General features: G+C 41.9%; 4 protein-coding genes across 14 annotated transcripts in view; 2 read left to right on the forward strand and 2 right to left on the reverse strand.

Moving 5' to 3' along the window:
• Positions 1–2,206, forward strand: part of itgb2 (integrin, beta 2) — a 13,812-nt gene extending 11,606 nt beyond the window's left edge. For all 5 annotated transcript variants that reach the window (XM_057036974.1, XM_057037120.1, XM_057037052.1 and 2 more), the window contains 6 exons: position 1; positions 195–412; positions 790–1,009; positions 1,123–1,334; positions 1,692–1,858; positions 1,975–2,206. The exon at position 1 is cut by the window's left edge and continues 190 nt beyond it. In XM_057036974.1, coding sequence (XP_056892954.1) covers position 1; positions 195–412; positions 790–1,009; positions 1,123–1,334; positions 1,692–1,858; positions 1,975–2,040 — 884 coding nt within the window. In that variant the 3' untranslated portion in view covers positions 2,041–2,206. The remainder of the gene's footprint in view (positions 2–194; positions 413–789; positions 1,010–1,122; positions 1,335–1,691; positions 1,859–1,974) is intronic.
• Positions 1–15,577, reverse strand: part of armc8 (armadillo repeat containing 8) — a 23,109-nt gene extending 7,532 nt beyond the window's left edge. Inside the window, exons 1-22 of one of the 6 annotated variants that reach the window (XR_008951299.1) lie at positions 15,318–15,576; positions 12,753–12,829; positions 12,489–12,560; positions 12,255–12,397; positions 12,076–12,173; positions 10,721–10,813; positions 10,435–10,515; positions 10,281–10,356; positions 10,116–10,206; positions 9,973–10,033; positions 9,704–9,904; positions 8,194–8,289; positions 8,013–8,095; positions 7,706–7,787; positions 7,294–7,380; positions 7,116–7,208; positions 6,869–7,018; positions 6,604–6,699; positions 6,394–6,489; positions 6,221–6,316; positions 4,898–4,991; positions 2,784–4,811 (exon numbers count right to left, since the gene is read on the reverse strand). Coding sequence is in view for 5 of the 6 variants with exons in the window: in XM_057037423.1 (XP_056893403.1) it covers positions 4,778–4,811; positions 4,898–4,991; positions 6,217–6,316; positions 6,394–6,489; positions 6,604–6,699; positions 6,869–7,018; positions 7,116–7,208; positions 7,294–7,380; positions 7,706–7,787; positions 8,013–8,095; positions 8,194–8,289; positions 9,704–9,904; positions 9,973–10,033; positions 10,116–10,206; positions 10,281–10,356; positions 10,435–10,515; positions 10,721–10,813; positions 12,076–12,173; positions 12,255–12,397; positions 12,489–12,560; positions 12,753–12,829; positions 15,318–15,410 (2,097 nt within the window). In the remaining variant the exon portion in view is untranslated. Of the gene's footprint in view, positions 1–2,783; positions 4,812–4,897; positions 4,992–6,216; positions 6,317–6,393; positions 6,490–6,603; positions 6,700–6,868; positions 7,019–7,115; positions 7,209–7,293; positions 7,381–7,705; positions 7,788–8,012; positions 8,096–8,193; positions 8,290–9,703; positions 9,905–9,972; positions 10,034–10,115; positions 10,207–10,280; positions 10,357–10,434; positions 10,516–10,720; positions 10,814–12,075; positions 12,174–12,254; positions 12,398–12,488; positions 12,561–12,752; positions 12,830–14,099; positions 14,377–15,317 lie in introns of those variants that run through there. The other 5 variants (XM_057037504.1, XM_057037423.1, XM_057037756.1 and 2 more) reach the window with 5 other exon arrangements.
• dbr1 (debranching RNA lariats 1) lies at positions 15,476–19,227 on the forward strand. Its single transcript, XM_057037930.1, has 8 exons — positions 15,476–15,696; positions 15,786–15,910; positions 16,178–16,258; positions 16,343–16,428; positions 16,519–16,743; positions 16,827–16,904; positions 16,977–17,122; positions 17,398–19,227. The coding sequence occupies exons 1-8, from the start codon at positions 15,500–15,502 to the stop codon at positions 18,149–18,151; spliced, it is 1,692 nt and encodes a 563-aa protein (XP_056893910.1). The 5' UTR covers positions 15,476–15,499; the 3' UTR covers positions 18,152–19,227.
• Positions 19,228–19,566: 339 nt separating this feature from the next.
• Positions 19,567–23,877, reverse strand: rab5b (RAB5B, member RAS oncogene family). Of its 2 annotated transcripts, none has more exons than XM_057038061.1 (6): positions 23,768–23,877; positions 22,659–22,928; positions 22,424–22,575; positions 21,845–21,967; positions 21,267–21,360; positions 19,567–20,683 (listed from the first exon to the last, which is right to left on the reverse strand). In XM_057038061.1, exons 2-6 carry the CDS (start codon positions 22,822–22,824, stop codon positions 20,568–20,570), a joined length of 651 nt encoding a protein of 216 aa, XP_056894041.1. In that variant the 5' UTR covers positions 22,825–22,928; positions 23,768–23,877; the 3' UTR covers positions 19,567–20,567. The 2 variants fall into 2 exon arrangements, with proteins under 2 accessions (XP_056894041.1, XP_056894123.1); XM_057038143.1 differs by having other exon boundaries at positions 22,659–22,923; positions 23,768–23,873.
• Positions 23,878–25,053: the final 1,176 nt, after the last annotated feature.

Here is a 25,053-nt window from a genome sequence, read left to right on the forward strand (position 1 = left end):
GGTAAGAGCTCAAGCACCTGTGGAGCTGGCAGCAGGCTAAAGGCGGGGCTCCAAAACAGGCCTGCAGTCTCTGTTAATGCTAGCTGCAAACATCATCTTTGTATAACCCTAACCCTAACCCTAACTCAGAACAAGTAGAGTTCAACTTTGTTTCATTTCAAAAGTTTATGAAATCCGTCTTTAATCCAATTTAGCTGCCAAGAAGGTTTCATCGGCCGGATCTGTGAGTGCGCCATCGGCAAGGAGGACAAGGACACCCTACGAAAGGCCTGCCTGAACGCCGACGGGGTAGAGTGTGGAGGGCGAGGCGAATGTGTGTGCGGCAGGTGTCAATGTCACGGCAATTACCATGGCGACCACTGTGAATGTGACGACGAGCACTGTGAGAAGTTTCAGAATCAACTGTGTGGAGGTATCGTAACTCTCACTTTAGAACGATAGTTTAACCGTTATTCTTCAAGGGGCAACTTTTGAGGTATTAAAAACAGGTTATAAAGAAAAAATCAAAAGGCAAATAACGTATCAGTGTGACATCAAGTAGTGAAACCCTTTAGGATGTGGAGGCAGAGGTAGTGTTTAAATATGAATTGAGAAGCTTTTGTTTTATAAATAGTAATTATTATATGTAAATAATCATACAAAATTGGCATAGCTTCCTATTTTTTTACAGAAGTGCAGTTTGGTTGATGGCTGCACTTTTCACACACACATTGCTGATGACACACGTAGTCACACTCAACACACACGAAGGCTGTGTGTCGTTAAACACAACCTTACACGCCTCTGCAGGAAATGGCAAATGCAAGTGTGGCGTTTGTTCATGCAACGAGGGCTACGAGGGCTCAGCCTGCCAGTGCAAGGTGTCTCAGACGGAATGTAAACCCCCCAACGGCACCGTGTGCCACGGCAGGGGCGTGTGCAGGTGCAGCCGCTGTGAGTGCGATGCCGGATACCAGCGTCCACACTGCAAGACGTGTCTCGGATGTCCCGATCCTTGCCAGACTAAACTGTGAGGATCCTTCTGCCACAACTACTCTATCGACTTGGCAAATTCCTCTATAAATGAAGTAAAGCCAAGATGATGTGGAGATTGATTTGTTCTGTTCTTCTGATCTTTTTAAGGAATTGCATCGAATGCCTGGGCTTTAACATAGGCCCCTTTAAGGGCAACTGCAGCAAGGCTTGCAGCACTGTTGTCCCTGATACGGTCAGCCAGTTAAACAAAGAAGCCAAGCACTGCGAGCTGAAGGACAGTGAGAGCTGTTGGATCAAATTCAGCCTGGAGCAGCTGGACGGCGTGGATACCTACAAGGCTGTAATCCAGAGCGAGAGAGGTAATATGGAACAACTAGTTACGTTTCACGTGGTAGTCGGTTTGGCCCCGAACACCGAGTGGACCAGCTGAAAACAGGCATATCCAGCAACAGAGTTCTATAGCATTCTCCAGAGGCTGCGGGTCAAGGGTACCACTCGCGGTTACTGGACTGAACGTGGGGGACGTACACGCTCCCTGACTGGGCCGGGCTCGCTCACTCGGGATTATGAGGAAATTAAGTGGGAGTCAGTGTCGGACAGCTCAGATGCTAACGCACAGAGAGGACAGATGAGGCCACCAAAACTTTCCTTCATTTACTGTGTCTTTATCATTCAGCCTCCTGGTTTTGTGTGTAACTCTGTACTTTGTGCCCCAGTGTGCCCTGAACCACCGAGCGTCACAGCCATCATCGGGGCCGCCATCGGGTCAGTGGCTTTGATAGGCCTTGTGTTGCTGATGCTCGTCAAGTTTTTCATCTACATAAAGGACGTGAAGGAGTTCAGGAAGTTTGAGAAAGAAAAGAAGAAATCCAAGTGGACAGATGTGAGTTTGTCATGCCAAGATTTTGAAATAAGGATATGTAATTTTAGGGCTCCTTGATTGTACCAAAGACTTGACACAAGGTAACCAACTAACCCTCTGATTTCCTCTGTTGCCAGGGCGCTAACCCCCTGTTCAAAAATGCAACCACCACTACCACCAACCCAATCTTCACAGGAGAATAACATTATCATGGTGATTTCAACATTAATGTTGGACTCTTGTCAAAACAGATGCTTTTATTTTGTTTGCATATTTCAGAAAATGGCTTTTTTTTGGCCTACAATGGCCCCTTTCCCAAACTTGCTGGACTACTGAGCAGAAACGGATCATTGAGCGCAGCTTAAACTCTGTGGTTTTTTTTGTTTGCAAATAATGACATGTAACCAGTCACTGTTGTTTTTGTATGGACTCCCTTAGTAACCTGTTATTCCATAGTAAGGTCAGAACTCAGAAATGGTTGAGATGCTACTCTATATTTTGAGAAAATATAAAAAAAAAAATATTTTTAAAACTTTTTTCTGCATATAAAGTGTTTTAAACTGTGCTATGAAGGTATGTTGCGCAATAAGTTGTAATACAAGTATTTGATAATACCAACAAGGGCCTCATTGTTGAAACAAGTGCCGGGTTTGCATGTTCTTAACTCCGTGACTCCATGAGGGCTAAAATGGACAGATGGATCCAGAATGGAAGCTTGAAAATCTCCATCCACATAAAGTGATGAAGAAATGTGTGAGCCGGAGCGGGATAAAAGGCTTCAAACCAGCCAGACTGGACGCCTGAGAGAACAAAGAGCAGGACATCATCCGAGGAGGGTGAGGGGGCATTTACACGTTGGTCATCCCACCCAATGACACAAAGATAACGTGTGCTCCAGCATCATACATTTACACTTGTGTAATACATGCAATAATGAGGTCAGCTCTTGTAAAATACAATGTTTATTGCACTTTTTCAAACAATGAAGGGTAAATAGTGCAACACATGAGGAACATTCAAGTGCAGTGCCATAAACTGTAATGTCATTATTTCAACTGTACTCAAAGTGTATCTGTTTAACTAAGAATAAGTTTACTAATTATGACAAGGAAGACTGTCAAAATGTCGAAATGTTTATAACAGCAGTCATCCGTCAGCTTTCCCAACAGGGAACCGTCTCAATAAACCGATGAGATGTATGGAAAAAAAATAATTCTTATTGTTTTCAAATGATCAATTATTTTGTCTTGAACAAACAGCACATGGACCTAAATGTGCAAGTTTAAGGAAGTATTTTCTGTAATAACTCAGAATTTAACCATCTCTTTTTGGCAAACGTGCTAATAAAAGCCATTTATTAAAAAAAAAAAAGATCGACAAAAAATGGAATATATGAAATATTTCTTTTTGAGACGCTTTAAAAGGTTTTACACCCTTTGATAAAAAACTCAAATGCATATTTCTTTATCAAGTGATTAATTTAATAATTAATAGGTACATATCATCCAAACTATAATCCCAACAAAGGAGCAACAAATTATTCTTCAGGTGTGCATACAGCTGCATCCAGAACAACTCGGATAAGAATCTGACACAGCTTTGATCTTTCTGCCGCTATAAACCCCGAGAAAAAAAACAAAACCAAAACGGAATAAATAAAAGTATTTCAAATGTTTCACAGAAATCTATAGAAATCTCAGCCAATTCACACGGAGGGCCTCTATATTCAGGACCTCAGATCTGCCGGCACTCGTGGACCAGGCCGTTAGTAAATTGGAAACATTTTAATTCATGAAGGCGTCTCTTGATTGGAGATCGACAAGAATACTCTTCGTCCTCTAGAGTCTTCGCCAATTGTCTCCCTCTTGAAAAGGCGCCGCAGTGCAATTGTCAAAATTTACAACCAAACTATTGATTTGGGAATTGCTGATGTTCTTTCTCTATTCAAATGGATCTTTTTCTTGTCTCCAATCACCTCCAGACCTTTATTATTTTTTTGTTCGGCTCCAACAAATTGAGTTACTCTGAATAAAACATCTATAGCTACCAGACGATAAATGTGACACTTTGCCAACGTCACCCTGCACATGAGATGAGTCAAATCATGTGCATGTGGGACAGCACTTGTCCCGATTCTTTTGACAAGAGCTACTTCAGGGACAACTTCAAAATGTTGGTGAAAATCCAGTAAATATCCTAAAGAGAGCAGGAAAAATAAATAATCCTCTCTAACTCATTTCATCTGTCCATGTTGGTTTTGAAAGATGCAGAGTGAAAGCGCAGAGCTTCCCTTTAGCGCCTCTGATCAGCACCCTCTCAACACCCGTCTGAGTGGCTGCAGGTGAAAACTCCCACTGGAGGCAAGTCTGAGGCTTCCTGTGAACTCAGGCCGACGGAGAAAAAGTCTTACTATCCTCTGCAGTACATCACTGGTCAAGGTCACACGGAAAAACTTCACAAGATCAAAACAAAACGGGAAAATAAAAATCCAAAAATAGAGTTTTATGTTTATATTTATGAGGTATGTATCCACAAAATAAAAACAAACTTTTTTTTTTTTTTTTAAAAATAGTCTTTTTTATAAACATGTCCGTGCTTGTGAACAAAATATTACTTAAAAATTTGAACTGCTCAAGCATAAATGTCCATCAGTTAGGATCTCGTTTTAGTCCAAAGTTTGCTGTCAAGTCCAAGAGCACGGACGAGACCCAGCTGCTCACTTGGAGGAAGAAAAAGGGAAAAAAGATGAAAACAATATCACCCAAAACGATGGCATCCAGTAGAAAGAGCCAAGCTACGGACGCTTGTCTAAGTTGGAAGTGGGAGAGGTGAAGGGCGACCCACCACAGGTCCACAAATTGTGCCTCTACACAACAGAACCAAGCTCAACAAAGGAAGTACAAGTCAAGTCTTTCTGATGACCTTTCTCCTCCACCGGGGTCACGCCAGGTACTGCTGCATTGCTGTCTTTGCCCTGCCAGCCAAGCACATACACACATGCACTCTGAGTGTATCCTGTTTCACCAGTATCTGCCTTTATTATGGGCTGCTGTGGCTCACCTGTCACTGAGGTTGGTGTCAGATGCCTGGCTAAGTTTGTGCAAGATGTCCACAAAGCCCATCTCCCTTAGCTTGTCCTGACGCTCCTGAGAACCTGACAGCAAAGGAGACATTCACTCAGTTTACCGCATCCAGAGCACATCCACCTTCCATATTGGAAAATCAGTATTGGAGAGTATTTCTAGTCCTTAGATAAATCTTTAAGAACAAGGATTGACCTTCTTTTCTGCGCAGAATAATCACTTCTCCGCTGGAAGTGTTTTCTGAAGCATTTAAATCACTTGTTAAAGAGCCGACCAGCCTATCAGTCTACATGGACAACTCCATCGGCCCAACTTTCCTACTGTATATACAGTAATTTGTACTCCACATATTCACCATTTCCATATCTCCCACCACATTCCCAAGGTATCGATGTGAGATGACAACATCGATTGCTAGGGGACCGAGGGAATTCCATCCCTCAGGAAAAGAAAATTTCAGGTTCTTGTTCCTGATCAATGGAAAAGGCCCTCGGAGCACACACTGCTAATCTCCCAATGAGGAGGAAGGTAAACAAGAGCGCCTTGATTCCCGAGCAAGAATATTCGCAGCAAGTTCCATTATTATAAAATCATATCAAAATCTTCCCCAGACCTCACAGATTCTGCAAATTCCTGTAATTTCATTGCAAAACCCCGCATATTACATCCCATCTTTTAGGGAAACCTGCCGCAAAGTGAAGGATTGTTGCAACAATCACCAAACGACTCCAGGGGGCGCTAGTGAACACATCAGGCAGGTGACGCTTCCCTGTTTGTGTGAAAGAACCCAAGCATGTTTTCCTCCTTTTATCTCTGTTTTCCTCTTTTTCTGCTGTGGGATTTAAGTAAATTTGCAACTATTGATGTGCCAATACTTTTGGACCCGACTTTATGGATGTAGAATGCACAAATGTACATCTTTATGTTTCACCTATTCCACACGCAAACATACACATATACACACACATGTGCATATATATTACACACATTCTATATTTCTGGGGCTTTAAGAAAACTCAGGCATCCAATACATCAAATATAGAACTTATTTGGACTCACTTAGCATTCTGATTTCAGAACAGAATTGCTAAATGTCTTATAAATTTTAAAATAAAGGAAATGGTACGCCTCTTAAACCGCTCAAGTTTGGCTTGTTTTTTAAAGTCATATTTACAGAGAATAGTGTCAAAATGTCACTGTGTGTTGAAAATATCTATAAACAAACCAGTATTCTGAGTCAAGTTTTTTAAAATCCTGATTTAGAGAAAAATCTGGACATCTACTGTATATATTTACCCACTCGCTGTAAGGCCAGTCCCTTACCGTCCTCTTCGTTCCAGATGAGGTTTGAGATGCAGAAGGTGGCAGCGAGCTGCAGTTTGACATTAGAATGTCCCTGCAGAGATGCAACAAGTCCGTTAACCTCAAGCAACATCCTCTGAAAACATTGCTGCAACATGTTTTATTGCTCACCATGTAATATTTGACTTTCTGAAGCATGTCGTCATTGGACACGATGAGGTCCTTTGCTGTGTTCCCATCAGCAATGTTGGCCAGGATACACAGCGTCTGGCCAAAAAAAGCAGAAGATTCATTTCTTACGTTAATATTTACGAGCAAAAAAAGACTGAATGAAGCAAACATTCAGCAACAAAGTGTTGATGGACATTTGTTTGTATTCACCTGTTCTTTGACCTCGACGCTATGATCGGCCTCCAGAATCAGGGTCACCGCCTGCATGATCTGCTTCCCATGAGAACTCATGATCTGGTCGATATGCTGCAGACATCACATCACATCATGTGCGGACATTTTTAAAGCTTACACAGAATTAAGAACATACAAGATATTGGGCCCACAAAAAGGACGTTGATGGTTTCGAGATATTTCATACAATGCCTTTATAAGTGTGTGCGTGTCTGCGTGTGTGTGTGCGTGTGTGTCTCACTGGTCTTGTCGACAGCAGATTTCGCAGAAATCCAAGAGTCTTCATCAACACATTTGTATCAGGGTCTGACAGGAGGCGGAATAGCTGTTCTGTACCCAAACATTGAACAATCTCCCCCTTCACCTTCTGATCAGCCTGAAATGCTAAATTCTGAACACAAACATTTTAAAAGTTACAGAGCTGGACAATCAAAAGGAATTTCAGCTTTCCAATAGGTGCAAGTGGTAAATGGAGAAAGCTTTCTTACCATGAGAGCCCAGGTTCCGTTGACCCTCAAGGCAGGACTATCACTTTGGGTCAGACTGCATAGTAACTCAATCACTCCTGACTCCAGGATGGGCTGCGCACACACACACGCACACGCACACACAAGGTTAGAAAACCAGCTGAGTGTGTAAGAACGGGAAGTGTGGATGAAGGTGTACCTCTTTACTGGGAGAGAACTCCAACAGCAAGTTGCATAGTGTAGAAGAAGCCATAACCAGAACTTCATCAGGAGCGTTCTGCAGCAGCTACAAACACCAACAATGTGACACCGTCAACCAGAGAGCTACACAACTACTGTAGGTGCCAAAAGTGTTTAGATAAAAGGCAAATGTGACTAAAGCCCAGAGTTTCACATTTGTTTTAAGGGGAAAATATAGGAATCAGAAAACATATCTGACTATCAAATAATAAATTACATGAATGAAAAATCCTGCGTTTTGGTTTTATAACATATAAATAACTGTCATTTGGTGATAGGTCCAGATTTAAATGTGAAAGTCTTCCATCCCATCAGCACTGTTAAATGATTTTTCATTTATGTTAAAAGGATGTGTGTGTTTAGGAGCCGACCTTCATGAGAGGCTTCCACACAGCATGGTCATGAAAGCTGGTCCTCAACTGCTGCACCGAGCGCGACAGACTGTGAAGACACCTGAGCAGACACAGGCAAAGGCAGCTCAGTTCCATGAGTAGCTTTCATGAGCCACACTTACTTTATTTTCCCATCTTTATTCAGTGGAAATTTCTAACCCGCTGACTGATGACCCAACGGAACAGGAAGAACAATAAAAAAGTACATGGACTCGTCACACACTTGCAATGGAACACGTTTCATTGCAGATGTAAACTGGAGCCCAGTGAGTGCGAGCTATTGTACCTGACAGCTGCCAAACGAACTTTGATGCTGGATTCTGACAGGCCGCTGACTATCCTGTCCATCATGTTCTCCGTCTCTGTAATCTAAGGAAAGGCAAGCAAGGAGAGGATACACACATACAGTAAATACACATAAAGGTCAAATTCCATATGAAAAGCAAACAACAGACAGGAGATTTTACCTTCTTGCGAATGTCCTCATCATTGGAGCCCAGTGATGCATAAAGTTTGAAAGCAGCTTGTCTCAGCTCATGCGCATGTTTCAGATCATGGTCCAACTACAAGTCACCAACACCAAATCATATTACCTGAATAACAGCTCACCACAGCACAACATCATCATCATTACACCTTTATTTGTGTGGGAACACTGTCAGGTTACCAATGGACAGTATGGACCTCAGCGAGACGATGCTCTGTGTTGATGTTTGGCACTTTGCAATTTTGCCCCTTTTGCTCAGATTGAACAATAATTTAGCGAAGGAAGATGTCATTTGTGGCTAATCTGAAAAGATTGTAACAGATGACATTTGACAAATGTATTGCTCCAGTGATTAGGCTACTTAGCACAGGAGTAATTTCCCAAGAATATCTTTAATGTTGCGAATGTAAGTGAATAATGTGTCTGTGAAAATCTTAAATTCCTGACAACAGTGGAGGACATGGAGGACACTAGTGGTGCAGCTAGCTAGAGCGCTGGAGACAGGAGGTTTGGCCAGTGGCCTTTTATTAATTTGTAGAGTTCATAATAAGTCCACTCAGTGCAGTGCAGGCTGGTAATATTGCCATAAATACGAGAGGCCAAAATCTGCAACCAACACTCTTCTCTGCAGAAGCTGAGCAGCTCGCAGATCTCGTAATCTAATCAGTGCACTGCCACGATCGATGAAACGCTGCATCATATCGTTAAACAAGCTGGAGAAAAACAATCCCCAATTCATGGATTTCCTGATCCTGATGAGCTACTTCACGCACGTGATTCCAATAAAGATCGTAGCTACGCAATTGATTTGGACAAAACTCTCTCCGGGGATCAGTCTCTGCTAACAGGATGTCCAGTGACTAAATCAGGTGACCGGCAGGAACGTCATTGCGTAATTTAGTGGGATGACACCAGGCTGCGCTAGAAAAATCATTACAATTTTTTAGGTTTTTCTAAGTATATATTTTGAGCCAGCATGCCAATTTAGCTTTATCTCATGTCCATATTAAAATAGTCTGCAGGGTAAAGCAAGTGTCTGCTCAGCTTCTGTGACTAATGAGTTGGTGTCAGACTGCTCATTTACTCGGGAACCTAAGCTGAAGTTTCCAGAATTATTTATTTGAATCAGCAGTGTTCCTAATTATGTGCACCTTCTACTCAAGGCAACTCTCCAGCGAGTTAATTATTAGTTTCCAGTACATTGATCCATTTCTGTGCTCCATTACTCATATCAACATGCTTCTACATACTGTTTCCATACTTCACAAGTTAATCTCTTTCCCACACATCTAAAACTGCCAACATCTAAAGAACATATTGATTTGTTCCTGATCATGTGGTGGCCTGTTTCTATAATGAACAGGTATAAATACACAGGTCAAGCCCAATAACTGTAGACGACCATTCAAAAGATCCTGCACCCAAGACTTCTCTCAGGTTGATAAGACACTCATCACCTCTGTAAAACAACACTTGGGCAAGTGACTCACCCTCTTGATGTCAGTGATGGCTGACACAGAGCTGGGATATTTAAAGTAGTCTGCCAGCATGGCCACCAAATGGTCAGTGGTGCTCGCAATCCTCTGCAGCTCCACGTCAGGCTCTATCAAGTAGGCCAGTGTCTCTGCACCCTCCACCCGCACCTCCAACAAATGCTCTTTACTGCACATCCGCACAAGGCACGGCAAGGTCTGTTGGGAAATATTTCCGATAAAAACAAACGTCTTATGTTGATGACCAGAGTTTTCTGGAGACTGACCTTTAGAACTATGCAGCAGTCATCTGTTTTGATGGCGCCTGCGTGACACATGTAGGTTAGACTGGAACAAAAAGAGAGAGATCACAGTTAACAACACAGTAAACAATAACAAATACTCGGCTATCCGGATCTGATTTGCTTACCATTTGGCTGATGTTAGCTGCATTTCAACAGGTTTATCCCTTTGCATCATTCTGACCAGTACCTGAGAAAGCAGCTCCCCATCCACCAGCACTGCCAGCAAAGAAAACTCGATCTTCGGACGATGCCATTTTAGGATTTTCACAAGTAGAAACAAGTTTATTTACCATTCACCAGTGTCGTGGAAACCTGAGTGTTCTCATAGGCCAGGACTGAACAACACTTTAACGCCTGCATCTGGACCTGAGGAGACAGAGAGCGTGAAGGACAGACGACTGGGGACTGAAGCTAAAAATCGAAATGCTCAAATGAGTCCGATACCTTATAGGAGGGGGAGATAAGTAGAGGAGCAATGTTCTGAATGGCACCATGGTTGAAAAGAATTGTTTGGTGTTCTGGAGTCTGCAAACAACAAATCAAGATGAATTGTAGTTTGTTTTTAAGGGGCATCTGCAAAATAAGTTAAATTGATGTAGGAGGCTTTATACATTTAACTGATTGTTTTTTTACTCGGCCTCAGTACCAACCACTGGCAGGCTCAAAAAACATGTTAAGGAAAAAATAACCAAGGTAAATTTTGAAAGTGAATATCATCATTAGCAAATACCTTACAACAGTGGGAGAAAATCTGTGTGATGTACTCCTGTGTTCTCTGAGAGTGGCTTAGCAGAGACATCAGATGAGGAATCACAGTGACGTCCTAAAAACAACAAACTCATTTCAAAAATCAAGTTTCTGTCATACGGAATTAGTAGAACATGCCTCATCCTGAAATGCAAGGACAGAAATTCTGCAATCCCAGGAAAATTGGCTTTTTCTTTTCTGCACAGATCACAACCCCATTTGGCCGACCATCCTCAAACACTTTATTTCGCAGGTGTCCAACCCTGCGGCTTACATCTCTTTTTTCCACTCGCAAGCCAAAACACGCCGGACCAATTAAATGACAGAACACAGTGGGCCAAACACACACAAACAAAGTTGCGATAAACTAGATCCTTAATTTGGCGCTTCACACGCATAACACACACCCTCATCATGGAAGATAAAGAAAGAAATTCATATGATGCAGCTTTTAAGTTAAATCTGGCTGGAAGTGAAGGAAAAAGAGCTGCTGCACGTTAATTTGGCATCAATGAATCCATGGTGAGACGGCAGCGCAAAGAACTGTCTCATTGCAAAAGAATGACTAAAGCTTTGAGGAAAAAAAGGCTGGTGGCCTGAACTTGTAAACGTTCTTGAAGACTGGAACGAAGACAGCGAGCTGGAGTAGGATCAAGGGCCCCGCAACACTGCACGAATGGAATTTCTTTAAAGCTTTCTTGGCTTTATTTGTTAATCGTTGCCATCAGCCCAATTGCGGAATTTTACTGGTGTGTATTTAATTAAAGTTTTTTTTATAAAATCTGTGTAACATCTTTCCGTGTGAATTAGTAGCTGCATCAAAATTTTTATGGTGGGTGGGCTTTACAGGCCAGTTAATATTATGTGATATATGTGAAAAAGGGGTTCCCCTTCATCTCTGTGTCAGTGTTGTCTGTGGCACTGGCGTAGGCACCTGCAGCTTACAGTCCAATGCAGCTTATATATGTAAAAAGTTCATTATTAACTACCTTAATTACCACTGAGGCTTATATTTGGGTGCACCTTACACGCGGGAAACTGCGGTAATTTTAATTATTCCGTGGTAAATTATCAGACTGTATCAACAAAAGTATGTTGGTATTGGAAACTGATATTGGAACTAATGATACAACTGTTGCATATAAAAAACAATGCATCTTACCGGCTGCTGAACTACGACTACAATAACAAGCTCTACATGTCTGGCAATCGGCTCATCATAAATATATGAATGACTAATATAATCTACCATATGAGGGGAGTTGCTTTACTGCCTAATCAGACAGGTTATGTGGAGAATTGATCAGTTTGATCACACATTGTGAGTGAAACACCTACAGTATATAGCAGCTGCACGGGTGTGACCGGACTGATGAAAACTGTTCTCAGACATCGGAGGCAAGCTTCGATGAACACCAGGTCTGAGCACAGGAGACCTGTGAGCACAGAAACATGCCAAGTTATACGTGTGTGTGTGTGCGTGTGTGTGTGTGTGGGCACGTGTATGAGAGTAAAACCTTGCAGCAGGGCAGGGATGATCTGACAGTCCACCAAGGACTTGATGTTGTTTTCTGTGCCCATTGCAAGGCTGCCTAGCACCACAGAGCACTCAATCCGCAGTTCCACACTGGACGAGCTCTGCTGCAATAGGTAGAGCAACCTGTGAAGATGAGTACAAGTACAGCTCTTTACAAATCACCGTACATGGCGAGCAGAGACGATGTGGCTGTGAGCAAACGCGAGAAACAGACCTTGGCACTGCTCCAAGGACAATCAAATTGGCCTTTTGTTTGTTGTTTCCAATGACAGCATTCTTCATGTCACTGCAGGTACACATATAAGGTCGAATCCAAAATCATTTTCAAAAATCGCAAATCTTCAATGGCTCCAACAGAATTCGGCAGACTGTATAGCCGCAAAATGTATAGTATTTATACCTACATCTGTTATAAGCTTGTTTACCTTACAGCACATTTAGCAGTGTTATTTTACATAATGAGAGTTGGTAAACTTACATGACTCCCTGCAGTACTTTCTGTGGGTCAGGGTCAAACAGTCTGTCAACATAATGGCGACTAGTGGCAGTTACTTCCTAAATATGAAGAAAAGAAATTATAACATCAAATCAATTGCGTCTTTGTGCATTAATGAAATGCCAATTAAAACCATGGGATACCAATCAGCAATTTAATATCTTGCTCAAAGATAGGGTTCTGTAATCAAACCAACAACCTACTAGAGCCCCCCCCCCCCCCCCCCCCCCCCCCATCTGGGACACAGATGGGATGCAAGTCAGAGAACCTGTGTTTAAAGACAAACATTGCACAACTAAACTGGCTTTTTTTTTTTTTTTTAAGAGAGAACAGGAATCACCAACGCTGACTTTATAGGTGCATTTGGGGACAGACAAACATTACCGAGTCACAGATGTGGGTGTAGTTACAATATATGCAAACTGGATAAGCCTCTGATTTTATTTTTAGAAAGATTTGACTTTTGGGATCGCTTCGCATGCAGCCATCTCTGACTTCACTGCTTTCCTCAGACCATTGGGTCATTTTATAGCTGTAATATAAGGATATGTAGTTTTCATTAAATAATTCAAAGTAGCTCTGGTTACACCTAAACATCTAGCCAAACTCGCTGAAGTTTCCTTTCCTGGTAGGTTTCAATATTGCTAGCCTGTTGCTTTATCTGACACTACAACACAGTTGACCTCTAGAAGCTCATACAGTAACGTCTTGATATTCTTTTTCATTATTACTAGAATAAGGTTTAGTTTGGCACTCATGATTGGGTTTGCAGTTTACAAGTTACCATATGCTAAGATGATGGCTAATGGTAACCGCATTGCTAATTTAACAACGTTTTTAGATTGTTGTGGATTTAATATCCTTTTGGGGTAATAACATCAAATAGTACGTTTTTTGGGGAAAAAAATCCAACAACTTATTTTTTCTCTGTGCATTATGGACCCATTCCGCAGCTTTTAATTTTTGCAGGTTAGCGGTTAGCTTCTACCCACTGACAGTGACAGTTGCATTCACCGTTTGGTTACATTCACGTTACAACACCGACGAGTGGGGTGAAGCGATTCAATCGTGCGAACCCTTCACACCAAGAGCACCTTCCCGCCCCTGCGGCCGAAACAAGAATTGAAAACAGCTGCACCATCGAATACATAGGCGCAGCACAACATATTGCATAGCTTTCAAGTTAGCTTGCAAGCTAGCAGAAAATACAACCCTGATGAAGTTACACTCGTCTGAGCGCCGCATGACAAACCAAGTAATATATAAACACTTGTTTTTGGAGTTTACAGATTGTAATTTTGACAAGTGTACTTGAAATACGAGACTCACAGACAGCACACTCATGCGGAGAGGGGCCTCCAACAAGCACGCCATCTCTCTTCCACCGGCTGAACTCAGTTGAAGACAACTCCGCCCCCAGAGCGACTGTGAGCGTCTTTTTCAAAGGGACTGGGCCTATTTAAAATGCTTCTCCCTGTCGTTGCGATCAACGCTGCAAACGGCGTTCCTTCACCTGCACGGTTTTACATACTAGAAGTTAGTATAGTCCTCAAAATAACACCGCTAACTTGATCTTGCGCGTTTCCGGTCTCACACCGAGACTCATGAGGCGTCCGTTAGGGGGCGCTGTTGCGAAACAAAATGTCAGCATGATTGTTTCATCGAAAATAAAGCGGATAAAGCTCGTCAGACAGCCGTACTAAGTACAGGAAACACAACACGATTGCAGTTCTGCGTCGTTCTGAACGAAAAGGTGTGAACGGATTTTCTGGAAATTATAGGACAAGGAACAGATTGAATTTTGGTGACGTGTGGGAGGGACTTTAAGCCTTAAATGCCAATGGGGCATTGATCATAAAGCAACCAGTGCTATGTAACTGTATCATCTCGATCACGGAATTTCTTTGAAGGATTCTTTCGTTTTGGCTTGGCTGAGGGTTGAGCTGTAAGAGTGCTTAAATTTCTAGTTTATGAGCTCATCGGGTGAGCTATTGCAAATGATGACGTTATGTGTGTATATATACATTGTAGAATTAAAAATATGAGCCAATTTGTACAATATTTACTGTGTGTCTGACTATGTATGTTTGCACATTTAATATATGCATTGCACATTTTATATATTCATTCTACATTTCCCTTTTCGCGGCGGCCTGTAGAGCACCTTGATTGATTACTCAACTGTTGACCACTTGGTGGCAGTAAAGCAGGATTTCGTTGTTCTTAAACGATTATTAAATTCGAAGAAGAAGAAAACGTAGAAGAAGAAGAATTACAGTGTGCGCAAAGCTAATATGTTGTTTTAACTCTTTCCCGACAATACTTTAACCCGTTTCATTGCACTATATACATTTCGTGTTCCTTTTAAAATTCATTTCCGTAAGTATAAAGTTTAATACAACCATAATTTAAAGGTGATACGACACGGCTAACTTGGTGCAGCTAAGCTATCTATCTTAACTAATTCATAGTTAAGATATCGGATACCATTTATCTGAAGTAGTAATAATCTAGAGAATTTTTAGAAATTCAGTTTGCATAAATTACCTCAACGTTTAAACCTTTTTGGAGTTGCAGTTGGTGTCGGTTTTCTTGTGTAGTCTTATATCCCATTGAAGACCAAAAGCTGTTATCAAGCATTGCAAAGCTGAAAGCTGTGTACAGTTTTGTTTCAACCCAAGTTTCCTGACATTCAGATTTTTCAGAACTTATAGCATTATCTGCCTGCGATGAAGATCGCAGTGGAGGGCTGCTGCCATGGGGAGCTGGACAAGATCTATGAAACAATTGCCTATATGGAGAAGAAGGAAGGTGTGAAAGTGGACTTGCTGCTATGTTGTGGAGATTTCCAGGCAGTTCGGAATGAGGAAGACATGAAGTGTATGGCGGTACCAGCAAAATACAGAACGATGCAGACTTTTTACAAGTAAGCCTTTTTGGCCTTTTTATTTTTTTTAAATGCATTCTTGCACAAGACGTAATAAACAACACACATTTTAATTTGATCAATTTCAGGTACTATTCTGGAGAGAAGAAGGCTCCAGTACTGACCATCTTCATTGGAGGGAACCATGAAGCTTCAAATCACCTACAGGAGCTGCCATATGGAGGCTGGGTGGCACCCAATATTTATTTTCTTGGTAAGGGCAGCAAGTATTCCTTTTAAATATTAAGCTTCAGCCATGAAGAGCAGCTGACATCTAATTGGACTAATTCATTGAAATCATACACTTCATCATTCGCTCCGAGTGCTTGTTGGGGGTCAGGCCTTGGGATTCTGTAAAACGCCTAGAAACAATTTTGATTGTAACAGATGCTATATAAATTAAAATTGATTTGATTAGAGATTTCATTTGAACAAGGAATCTTATGTGCAATGTTTTTTGTTTGTTTTTAAATTTTCCCAGGTTATGCTGGAATTGTTCGCTACAAAGGGATTAGAATTGGTGGCTTATCTGGAATTTTCAAATCACGTGATTACAGAAAAGGTGGGTGAATCTTTATGATGAAATGCATGATTTATGATTATATGCATTACCTAGTCCATTTACATAATTTTTGTGCTTTTTAAGGCCATCATGAATTCCCTCCATACAATCCTGACACACTTCGGAGTGTTTATCACATCCGAAACATGGAGGTATTCAAATTAAAACAGGTAAATGTTGTCAACTTTTTATTGAAAAGAACACATACCGGTAGTTGTTTGGGAGTACTGAAGAGAGATTTTTAAATATTTTGCATCAAGGTCCAGATGCCTGTAGATATTTTCATGAGCCATGATTGGCCTCGTGGAATCTACCACTATGGGACTACTGAGGAGCTGCTTCGAAAGAAGAAATTTCTCCGACAAGAAGTGGAGACCAACACTCTGGGAAGTCCTCCTGCAGAGGAGCTGTTGGCTCATCTCCAGCCCAACTACTGGTTCTCTGCACATCTTCATGTGAAATTTGCAGCTGTTATGCAGCATCTGGTAAGACTGTAGTGTTGCTGATGGCTGGTGCTCTACTCAAAGCTTTTTAAACATTTTAATAATCCTATCAATTTTGTCTTCAGCCTAAAGGTAAAGCTTCTCCACGTGTTACTAAATTCCTTTCACTGGACAAATGTCTACCCTATCGAGAATTCTTACAGGTGAGAGAGTGTTTGTGTATAAATTACTTTAGTTGAAAATTCAAATCTGTAACCTTTTCACCTGCGTTAAAGATTGTGGACGTTCCTGAGAGACCGGGCTCATCGGATGGTCTTGAGTATGATCCAGAATGGCTTGCAATTTTGAAGGCTACCAACAGTCTTCAAAGGACCACCCCAGTCCTGTGGAACCCACCGGAGAATAATGGCCTCCATGAACGGTATATTGATATTTAGACTAAGAAATACAGACAAATTACCGGTAAAAGTAAAATGCCTTAAATAAAGGACTATACAGTTAAGTCCAGGAGTATTTTGTGAAGAGATTTGTCATGTGTTTGTTACACTTCGGTAATGACCATGTCATTGATCCAGTCCAATGATTATTAGATACCCATTTGATTACAACATTTTTGCCTCTTTGTTGTCAGTATGTTGACCGATCTTCAGGGTTTGTGGTCACGTGTTTGTTACAGTGTTCTTCTTCATCCATCAGGTGGGACTTCAGTGCTTCAGAAGCAGCTATGATGGAGGCGGTAAAGGATCTGAATGGGGAACTTGCCATTCCAGACAACTTTACCCGGACTGTGCGATCTTATGATCCCAACAGGCCTCAGCCTCATGCCAACCCCAGATGCCATACCAACCCTCAGACCACTGAGCTTTGTGCCCTGTTGGGCCTCACAGACCTCTGTGCCAAGGCAGCACACTTGAGCGAGGGCTCTGGGAGAGCTGCTCCTGGAGAAGAGGAGGAGGAATGGGAGGATGGACAGAGCATGGGAAGTGCAGATGAGCAGAGTGAGTATCCAAGCGACACCTCTGGAATGTCGAGATCATTTAATCCCGATGAGATTACTATAGAGGATGAGTGGGATGAGGAACCTGGAGAGCAGGAAATGCAGGAGCTTGAGGTTATTTCAGAGGTCAAAGCTGCAGTGGCGTTTCAGACCCACCGTCCTATGGTTTTACCCAAACCCATCTCGGACGTCTCACCCTCTCATTTGTCTCATCTGAGCGAACTTGCCCCAACCGCCCACTCAACTCCCACTACAGCCCAGAGTCAGCAGCGTAATGATGAGGTTGAGGATCCTGCCTCTGTCACACGAATACTAAAGCGCAACAGCGACGAAGCAGGAGATGGTAGTGGCAGAGGTGTGACTCCCAGACTCAAGCGGAGGAACCAGGTGATCTACAGTGCTGTGGATGATGAGGACGAGGAGGCAGGAGGCAGGACGACACCCGTGTTATAGTGTACAATTTGTTTAAGGAACAATTTACTCCTAAAACATTTATGTATGTGCACCCTCCCAGTGACCCTGAAATGGATAAGGCGGAAGAAACTGAGATGAGAAGAGATATTTATGTATATTTATTCCACTTGCCTCATACCCCTAGAGCTGATATTGACCTTGGGGTTAGAAGGTATTAGATGGCACATAAATACACAAGAGAACTCTTTTTAAAACTTTCTATTTCCAGAAATTGTCACTCAGTTGCGTGATATTTTTTTTGTCCAGTTTTATGGAGCACCATAACTGCTTAATGAAAAATTAAGGCATCGTGGAGTTCTTTTAATTGTCTCGGCCATTGTGGGTTTGCAGATGCACACAATGCTCTACAGAAAGCTTTTGTACATTTTTTAAGACTGAATGAGTCCAGACATAATTGTGATTAGAATGAAACCGAAAAAATATCCTACATAATAGACAGTTCGTCCAGTGCCTTTAAAAAGAATTCAGTCCCTTTGAGAATGACCTCCTTTTATTGTCTTTAATTAAATCCCAATTTCAAGGAATAGATTTCTTTCCACTTTAAACCCAGCCAAATTTTGGCATAAAGTTTGAACATTAAGTAGAACTCACCACAGCCTTCACTGTGTTGCCGTTATTATTGTGTGGTTTTCAAACTACCGGTATTGGTTTGCTAGAAAGAAATAATACTAAGGAGAATCTCTATTTTAACAACATCTCATTTCTGCCAGGACTCTCATTTTTCGCCAGTTGATCGTAACTGTACTTATGATGAATTGATCCCAATTTTATGTAAAAAGGATTTGGGCGAAACATTGGAGGGGTGAATGTTTTTAAAAGCACTCTATGGCTGTCATAAAATAACGAAGGGATGTTAAGTTGGGATCTCAAGAAAATGGCAGTTTATGAGCTTGTCAACAATGATGAGCAGCACTCCAGCTATGAGGAGAGCCTTTTGTTTTTTAATAGATCTGATTTATAGAACTTGTTTTTCCATTTTAGTTCTGGCTTATGTGTAGTACAGGAAGCCCAAAGCAGAATTTTTATGTAATAAAAATATTTGGTTTATAATATCAGTTTTTTTTGTGTCAGAATATTTATTCACTGTTTCCATTGACGGTTAATATCAAACTCACCTTTCAGGTTTTCCCCATTTTATTTTTTTAGAATGATTAAATATTGTATTAGCGTCGGTACCTTTGGAGGCAGTTACAGGCTCCAGTTTCCATCAGTTTACCTCACAAGTTTTGCACATCAGGATATTGAGTGAAGTCTCGACTCTTCAGTGAAGGAGAAATGAGTTTGTAGCTTCTCCAGATTTTCATTTTTCAATAAAAATGTAAAATTTTGATGCCACGTTGTCATTCTAAATCTGATGAATGATTTATTTTACCGGACAAAAAGTATAAAACACCTTTTTTTTCCTCAATCCAACATGCTTTTATTTAGATTTCCAATTCAACACAGAACATTCTCCCTCCGGCACATTTTCTTTTACTCTAAACAAAAAACATCCATTATCACCAGTGTTACTGAGCAGAAGAACAAATGTCTCCCTTGTGTCATCCTGTATGTGTTGGTTCATACCTCGGTCATTAGTTTATTTGCCGTTCATGTGTGTAGATGTAGTAGTCCCAGGAACAGGCTAGTCGAGACACTGGTGTAGATTTGTGCACATAAACACACTGACAGAAGATAAATCTGTTATATCAACACAAAGAGGAAAATTTACTCATAAATAACCAGAATAGTTTGCTGTTGATGTGTCATTATTGAGTAGTTCACATTCTGATCCAATCTGGATAACATGACCCGCCTGCACTCTTAGAACTCTGATCACTGAGCTGAACATAATCAATACAATTATTATTGAAACACTGATGTTGTGGTTCATCCTACACAACCTATTGCCGAGTCATTGGTCCAGGACATCAATACTCACTCTGCCCCACACAGTCACACAAAGAAAACTGGCAACAGGCACTTCAGTTTTTCATTATATTAATTTAAAACAAAGTCATAGACAAAGCAAGTAGACACAGCGCTACACTAACCTAGTTTATTTTCTCCTCACTTGTTTTTTTTCATACTCTGCTGTTCGTTTTATGCATTTTTTACAATCTGGGAGTGACTGAAATGATGCAGGGAAGGGTAGGAACAAATCCAAAAAGAGTGCTAACACACAACAGGCCTACTTTACTCCCATCAGTCTTCACAGACCTCTGATTTTTTTTCTTTTCCCAACCGCCGGGTCTCAGCTGGTCTGGTATCCCTCTCCTTGTGTCCCTGACCTTCGGGGTGCTGGATAGGATGGATGGGGGAAAAGGGGCCAGACCCATCCCTTGCTGATAGAAGGCTGATGGTTGAGGGGCTGTAGAGGTGTGCATGATGGGCTACTGCTGGGATGTGCAGAGGTTTAGTTCCCCCCACAGCAGGCTCTAGTGGAGTGGGTGTCGGGATCTTGCAGGTTTACGCCCCGATGACGCACTGCGTGTGTCGGGTTCTGGGTGTCTGTTTTTGGCATTTTTTTGGCTAAAAAAAATAAACAAGTATGTTATCTAAATATGAATGATTTACCTCTATCACAAATGCATCCAGAGACAAGTCAGCATGTGACCACACGTGATACATGTATCAGGACACTACCCTGCATTGTCACCTACACTTCAGAGGTAAAGTAGTGCCTTCATATGTCCTTGGACAGTGGATGGAAAGAGAAGAGAAGAGAGAGAAGATCCAGCCTGACATGGGGAGAACCCTAAAACTGGAAAGGGCCTGGCGCTGAAACTGGACGACCTCTGCTGTAACTGATGAAAAGGTGCTCACCTCTGCATCATCAGAGTTTAAAATAGCTCACTGTGGCTAATACAGGGCTGATGATGACTGCTGAAATGCCTGCTGTCGGGGCAAGGACAGATCGCTCTCATACTGTGTTTACCCAGTGCTGATTCTATCTATTTAGTAATTTATAGTTCTATATTTAATGGGGACTATGGATGTTACAGATAAGCTTATATATGCTGAGGCCATCTGGTAAAGGTTAGGCTGTGTTTTAGATTACACGTACTGTATGTGAAAATACAGATTTCTAGAGGGATAACAGACGGTTGCTCACCAATAGCCAGAAAGAGGTCGTTGACGTTCATGGCTGTTTTAGCAGAAGTCTCCATAAACAGCAGGCCAGTGTCTTCAGCATATGTCTGGGCCTCCTGTATCACACAGCACAACACCAATGAAGCCCAGCAGTAATAGAATAGGGGAATTAGAGATCACAGTGACAGGCAGTCACATCAGAAGTATTGCGTCCAATTTCCTGTTTGATTTGCATTCCCACTGCACCTAAAAGTTGCAGGAACTTTATTTGAATCAGGCTAATGATGTATGAGGGAGATGTCCAGCTCTCATAGCTTCTCTTCTTTTGCTCCATTTTCATGAAATCACAGAGAAATTAGTAGACATTAAATAAACAAGTTTGCATCCACAAACAGGCTTAAACAAATGGGTTCCACCAGTCAGTGTTCTTCAGCACACACCCTAGTAATTTAAAAGTTCCTGAAGTAGAAAATGGGGTATTCTATCACATCTCCAAAGTGAACTACTGATTGCTAATAATAAAGCAGGAAAATCTATTGACAAACTAATGAGCGTATTCACTGCTACCCCAGTGTCTTAACTGACAGCACAGTGTGTTACCTCAAACTCCACTAGCCTCCTCTCTGCAAGGTCGGCTTTGTTGCCAGCTAGAGCAATGACGATGTTTGGACTGGCCTGCCTCTGCAGTTCCTTCACCCAGGCTTTGGCCCTCTCAAAGGTCTCCTGCAGCAACACAGCCCAGATCAAATAAACCAGCAACCAAAGGCGGAGATTTATCCATCCCTCAGTCTAATGAAAGCGACTGCTCCTGCGGCTGATGTGCCCACGGAGCTGCGCAGGTTCACCTTTACAGAGCTTCACTGCTACACCCAGCAAAGGACAGAAGAGATGATTTAGTGTTGCCGCTTAGTGCACATAATGCTGTTGAGCCAGTGGCAGGTAGTAATAAAACAGTAGTAATATAAGGGGTGGGTCCATGTTTGAAATTCATTTAAGAATTAGAATTTTAAAAATAAAATTGCCTCTCTTGAGTGTAATGCACAACCATAACTAACAAACTAAGATGATGAATTTGTCATCATCAGCAACAATTCTATATCACATTTGATATTTATTGGTTTTGAACATTGAACCGAGCTGCAGGAACGAGGAAAATAACTCATAGCGATTGTTTCGTACCGGCTTGGTGATGTCAAAAACAACAATGGCAGCCTGAGCGCCGCGGTAGTACATGGGAGCCAGGCTGTGGTACCGCTCTTGTCCCGCAGTGTCCCATATCTCAAACTTGACTGTGGTGTCGTCCAGACACACCGACTGAGCCAGGAAGGCGGCTGCGCACACAAAAGGACTGGTCACAACACTTTTAAGGGGCTGTCTCATTCGCATGTCCACTAAGAAAGATGCTGCTTCTCACCTCCTATGGTTGTTTCCTGGAACTCATCAAACTGTCCTTTGACAAACCGCAGCACCAGGCTGGATTTGCCTACAGCCATGTCACCCAGCAGCACCAGTTTGAATTGACAGATCTTGGTCTGAGGCAGGGTGCTGTTGGAGCGGACTCCACTCCCTCTGGAGTTCATAGCAGCCTTTATTGGAGACGGCTGGGGGTGCTGGGCCTCCTCCTTCTCTGGAGTGAAGCTCTCACGCTGTCTTCCAAACTGAATATGGTCAGGTTTTCTCTGTCCTGGCAGAATGAAGCCGGGTTAGGGCATGGCGCTCTAGAACATGCTAGGACAACAAAGAGTTTGCAGGACCAGACCCTCAGAAACACAACCCCTACAACTGATGTCACAGCAGATTCCCATAACAACCACCTCATGCCAAAATTGAACAGATCCAAGGTGAGTATAGTGGTACTTTATTTACTGTGGCATCTATTGTATGTGAAAAGGATTGCAACAGAGGTGTGGTGTCGCCTCACATCGCTGGCTGAGACAGGTGAGACCTCACATAGGAACCAGGTTTTTGTTGTTGTTTACATTTGAATATGAGGGGCCCTCGGCCAGGGTCATGGTTACCTGTTATGGTTGGTTGTACAACAACAAAACAACACTGAAGATGCTGATTAGACAGAATCCAAATAATCTTGGTTGGATTTCCAAGTCATGATTACTCCAAGAGTATGTTTTAGAGAGATAGTAGCAGAGCTGCAATTCATGTGATTTTTATAGACCTTGCAGAGGACCGTCTCATCACTGCCTGTGCAGTCTGTGCAGCCAGGGCAGTGTTGCTCTGCTCCCCCAGCGACCCCAACCATCCAGTGCACCGACTGGGCTGCTGTCTTTGTATGACTGTGTTCATTCACTCCACACACCTCAGCGTAATGACGTCGGTGTGTGGACATCGGGAACCACCGTCTTTAGTCCATGTTATCACATCCATCGGTAGGCGCTAACGGTGTTCGGGTCGACCGACACCACACCTGACCCGAGTTCCATATTGCGACGTGTAGTTCAACCAGCAGCTACAACACGTCACACTTTAACACGGACACTTACAGAGGGGACTATAAATAACATTTACCGTGTCTGTTGTTGCTTGTGTCGCGCAGCTTCTCTGTTGTCACTCCGACTATCAGCTGCTCGCAAAACCTTTGCACTTCCTGTATGGCTGCGCATGCGCACTGAGCGCCGCAGTGTCAGTTGTGGCGTCAGGAGACGCATTGTCTGCGACATAATCTGACACAAAAAACAGAATTCACTCACTAAAAATAACCTCCCTGATCTGGGTAGATTTTGCTCATGCCTTGGATGAAGTGAAACTGTATTTAGGAAAAAAAGAAAGCTGTGACGATCTCATCCAATCCCTTTTCAACCTGAGGTTAATTTGCGTTTATTTTGTAGGTGCTCCTTCTCATATTTCTGCCGTTTTACTATTATTTGTTAATTATTTACACCTGTTGGACTATTATACATTGTTTTTTGTTTTTTTTAAATCTTATTCTAAATTTTAATATTTATTTTGCACCCATTTTGTGTAAAGGCCTAAAATTTAAAAACCAACTTAAAGTATAGGTACTTAAGATGTTTTAGTTCCTAAAGCTGAGCACCTGAGCAATAACCTGCACCTCTGTAACCTCTCTATCTTGCTATCGGTAAATATCTTGAGTTGTCTGCAGCCTGCAGACCTTTTGGTAATTGTGCTCCACTCACTCAAAAAGACTCTGTAGTCCCCACTAAGGATCAGTAAATTGCTTGGCTTCCAACTCAGATGACCGTGATTTCTTCAACACAAGGCAGAGAAACCACTGTCATTGTGTCTTCCAGTGACCCCTTTTTCTGGGTGACTTCCTGATAGTTGAATGACAGTATCAGCAAAGAGTTAATAGAATGTTGCAGTACTCCTTTTTGAAAGTAATTGTAATAGTTTTACACTCCCACAAAACAACCAGATTTTTTGTATGCATGACAAATTCCATTCTATAGATCCCATTAAAACCTTTAACAAAGTAATTCACAGATATTTTGTAATACCGTATATTGATATTTATGACTTTATTTGCATGGGTGTCTTTCTTCTTTTTTTCACGTCCATTTTAAATAGGATAATTCTACTTTTTTTTAAGGCTATGTGTTTAATTAGTGTTTAATTACACACATTAAGGAACAAAACACATATAAAAGCCAATAATGGGGAAAAATAGATATTAAAAAAGAAGCTATAAATTTAGTTCAGAAACTGTTTTTTTCTGCATCTGAGGAAACACTATGTTCACCTGTCTGGTTGAAGCCTTTCCTCAAATCCAGTTGCTGTTGTAGAGACGCTATCTCTTCATCCTTTTTCTTGTTCAGCTCTTTGACCTGCTGGAG

This window comes from Takifugu flavidus, chromosome 1 (assembly GCF_003711565.1).
Source record: "Takifugu flavidus isolate HTHZ2018 chromosome 1, ASM371156v2, whole genome shotgun sequence".
Lineage (NCBI taxonomy): Eukaryota > Metazoa > Chordata > Actinopteri > Tetraodontiformes > Tetraodontidae > Takifugu > Takifugu flavidus.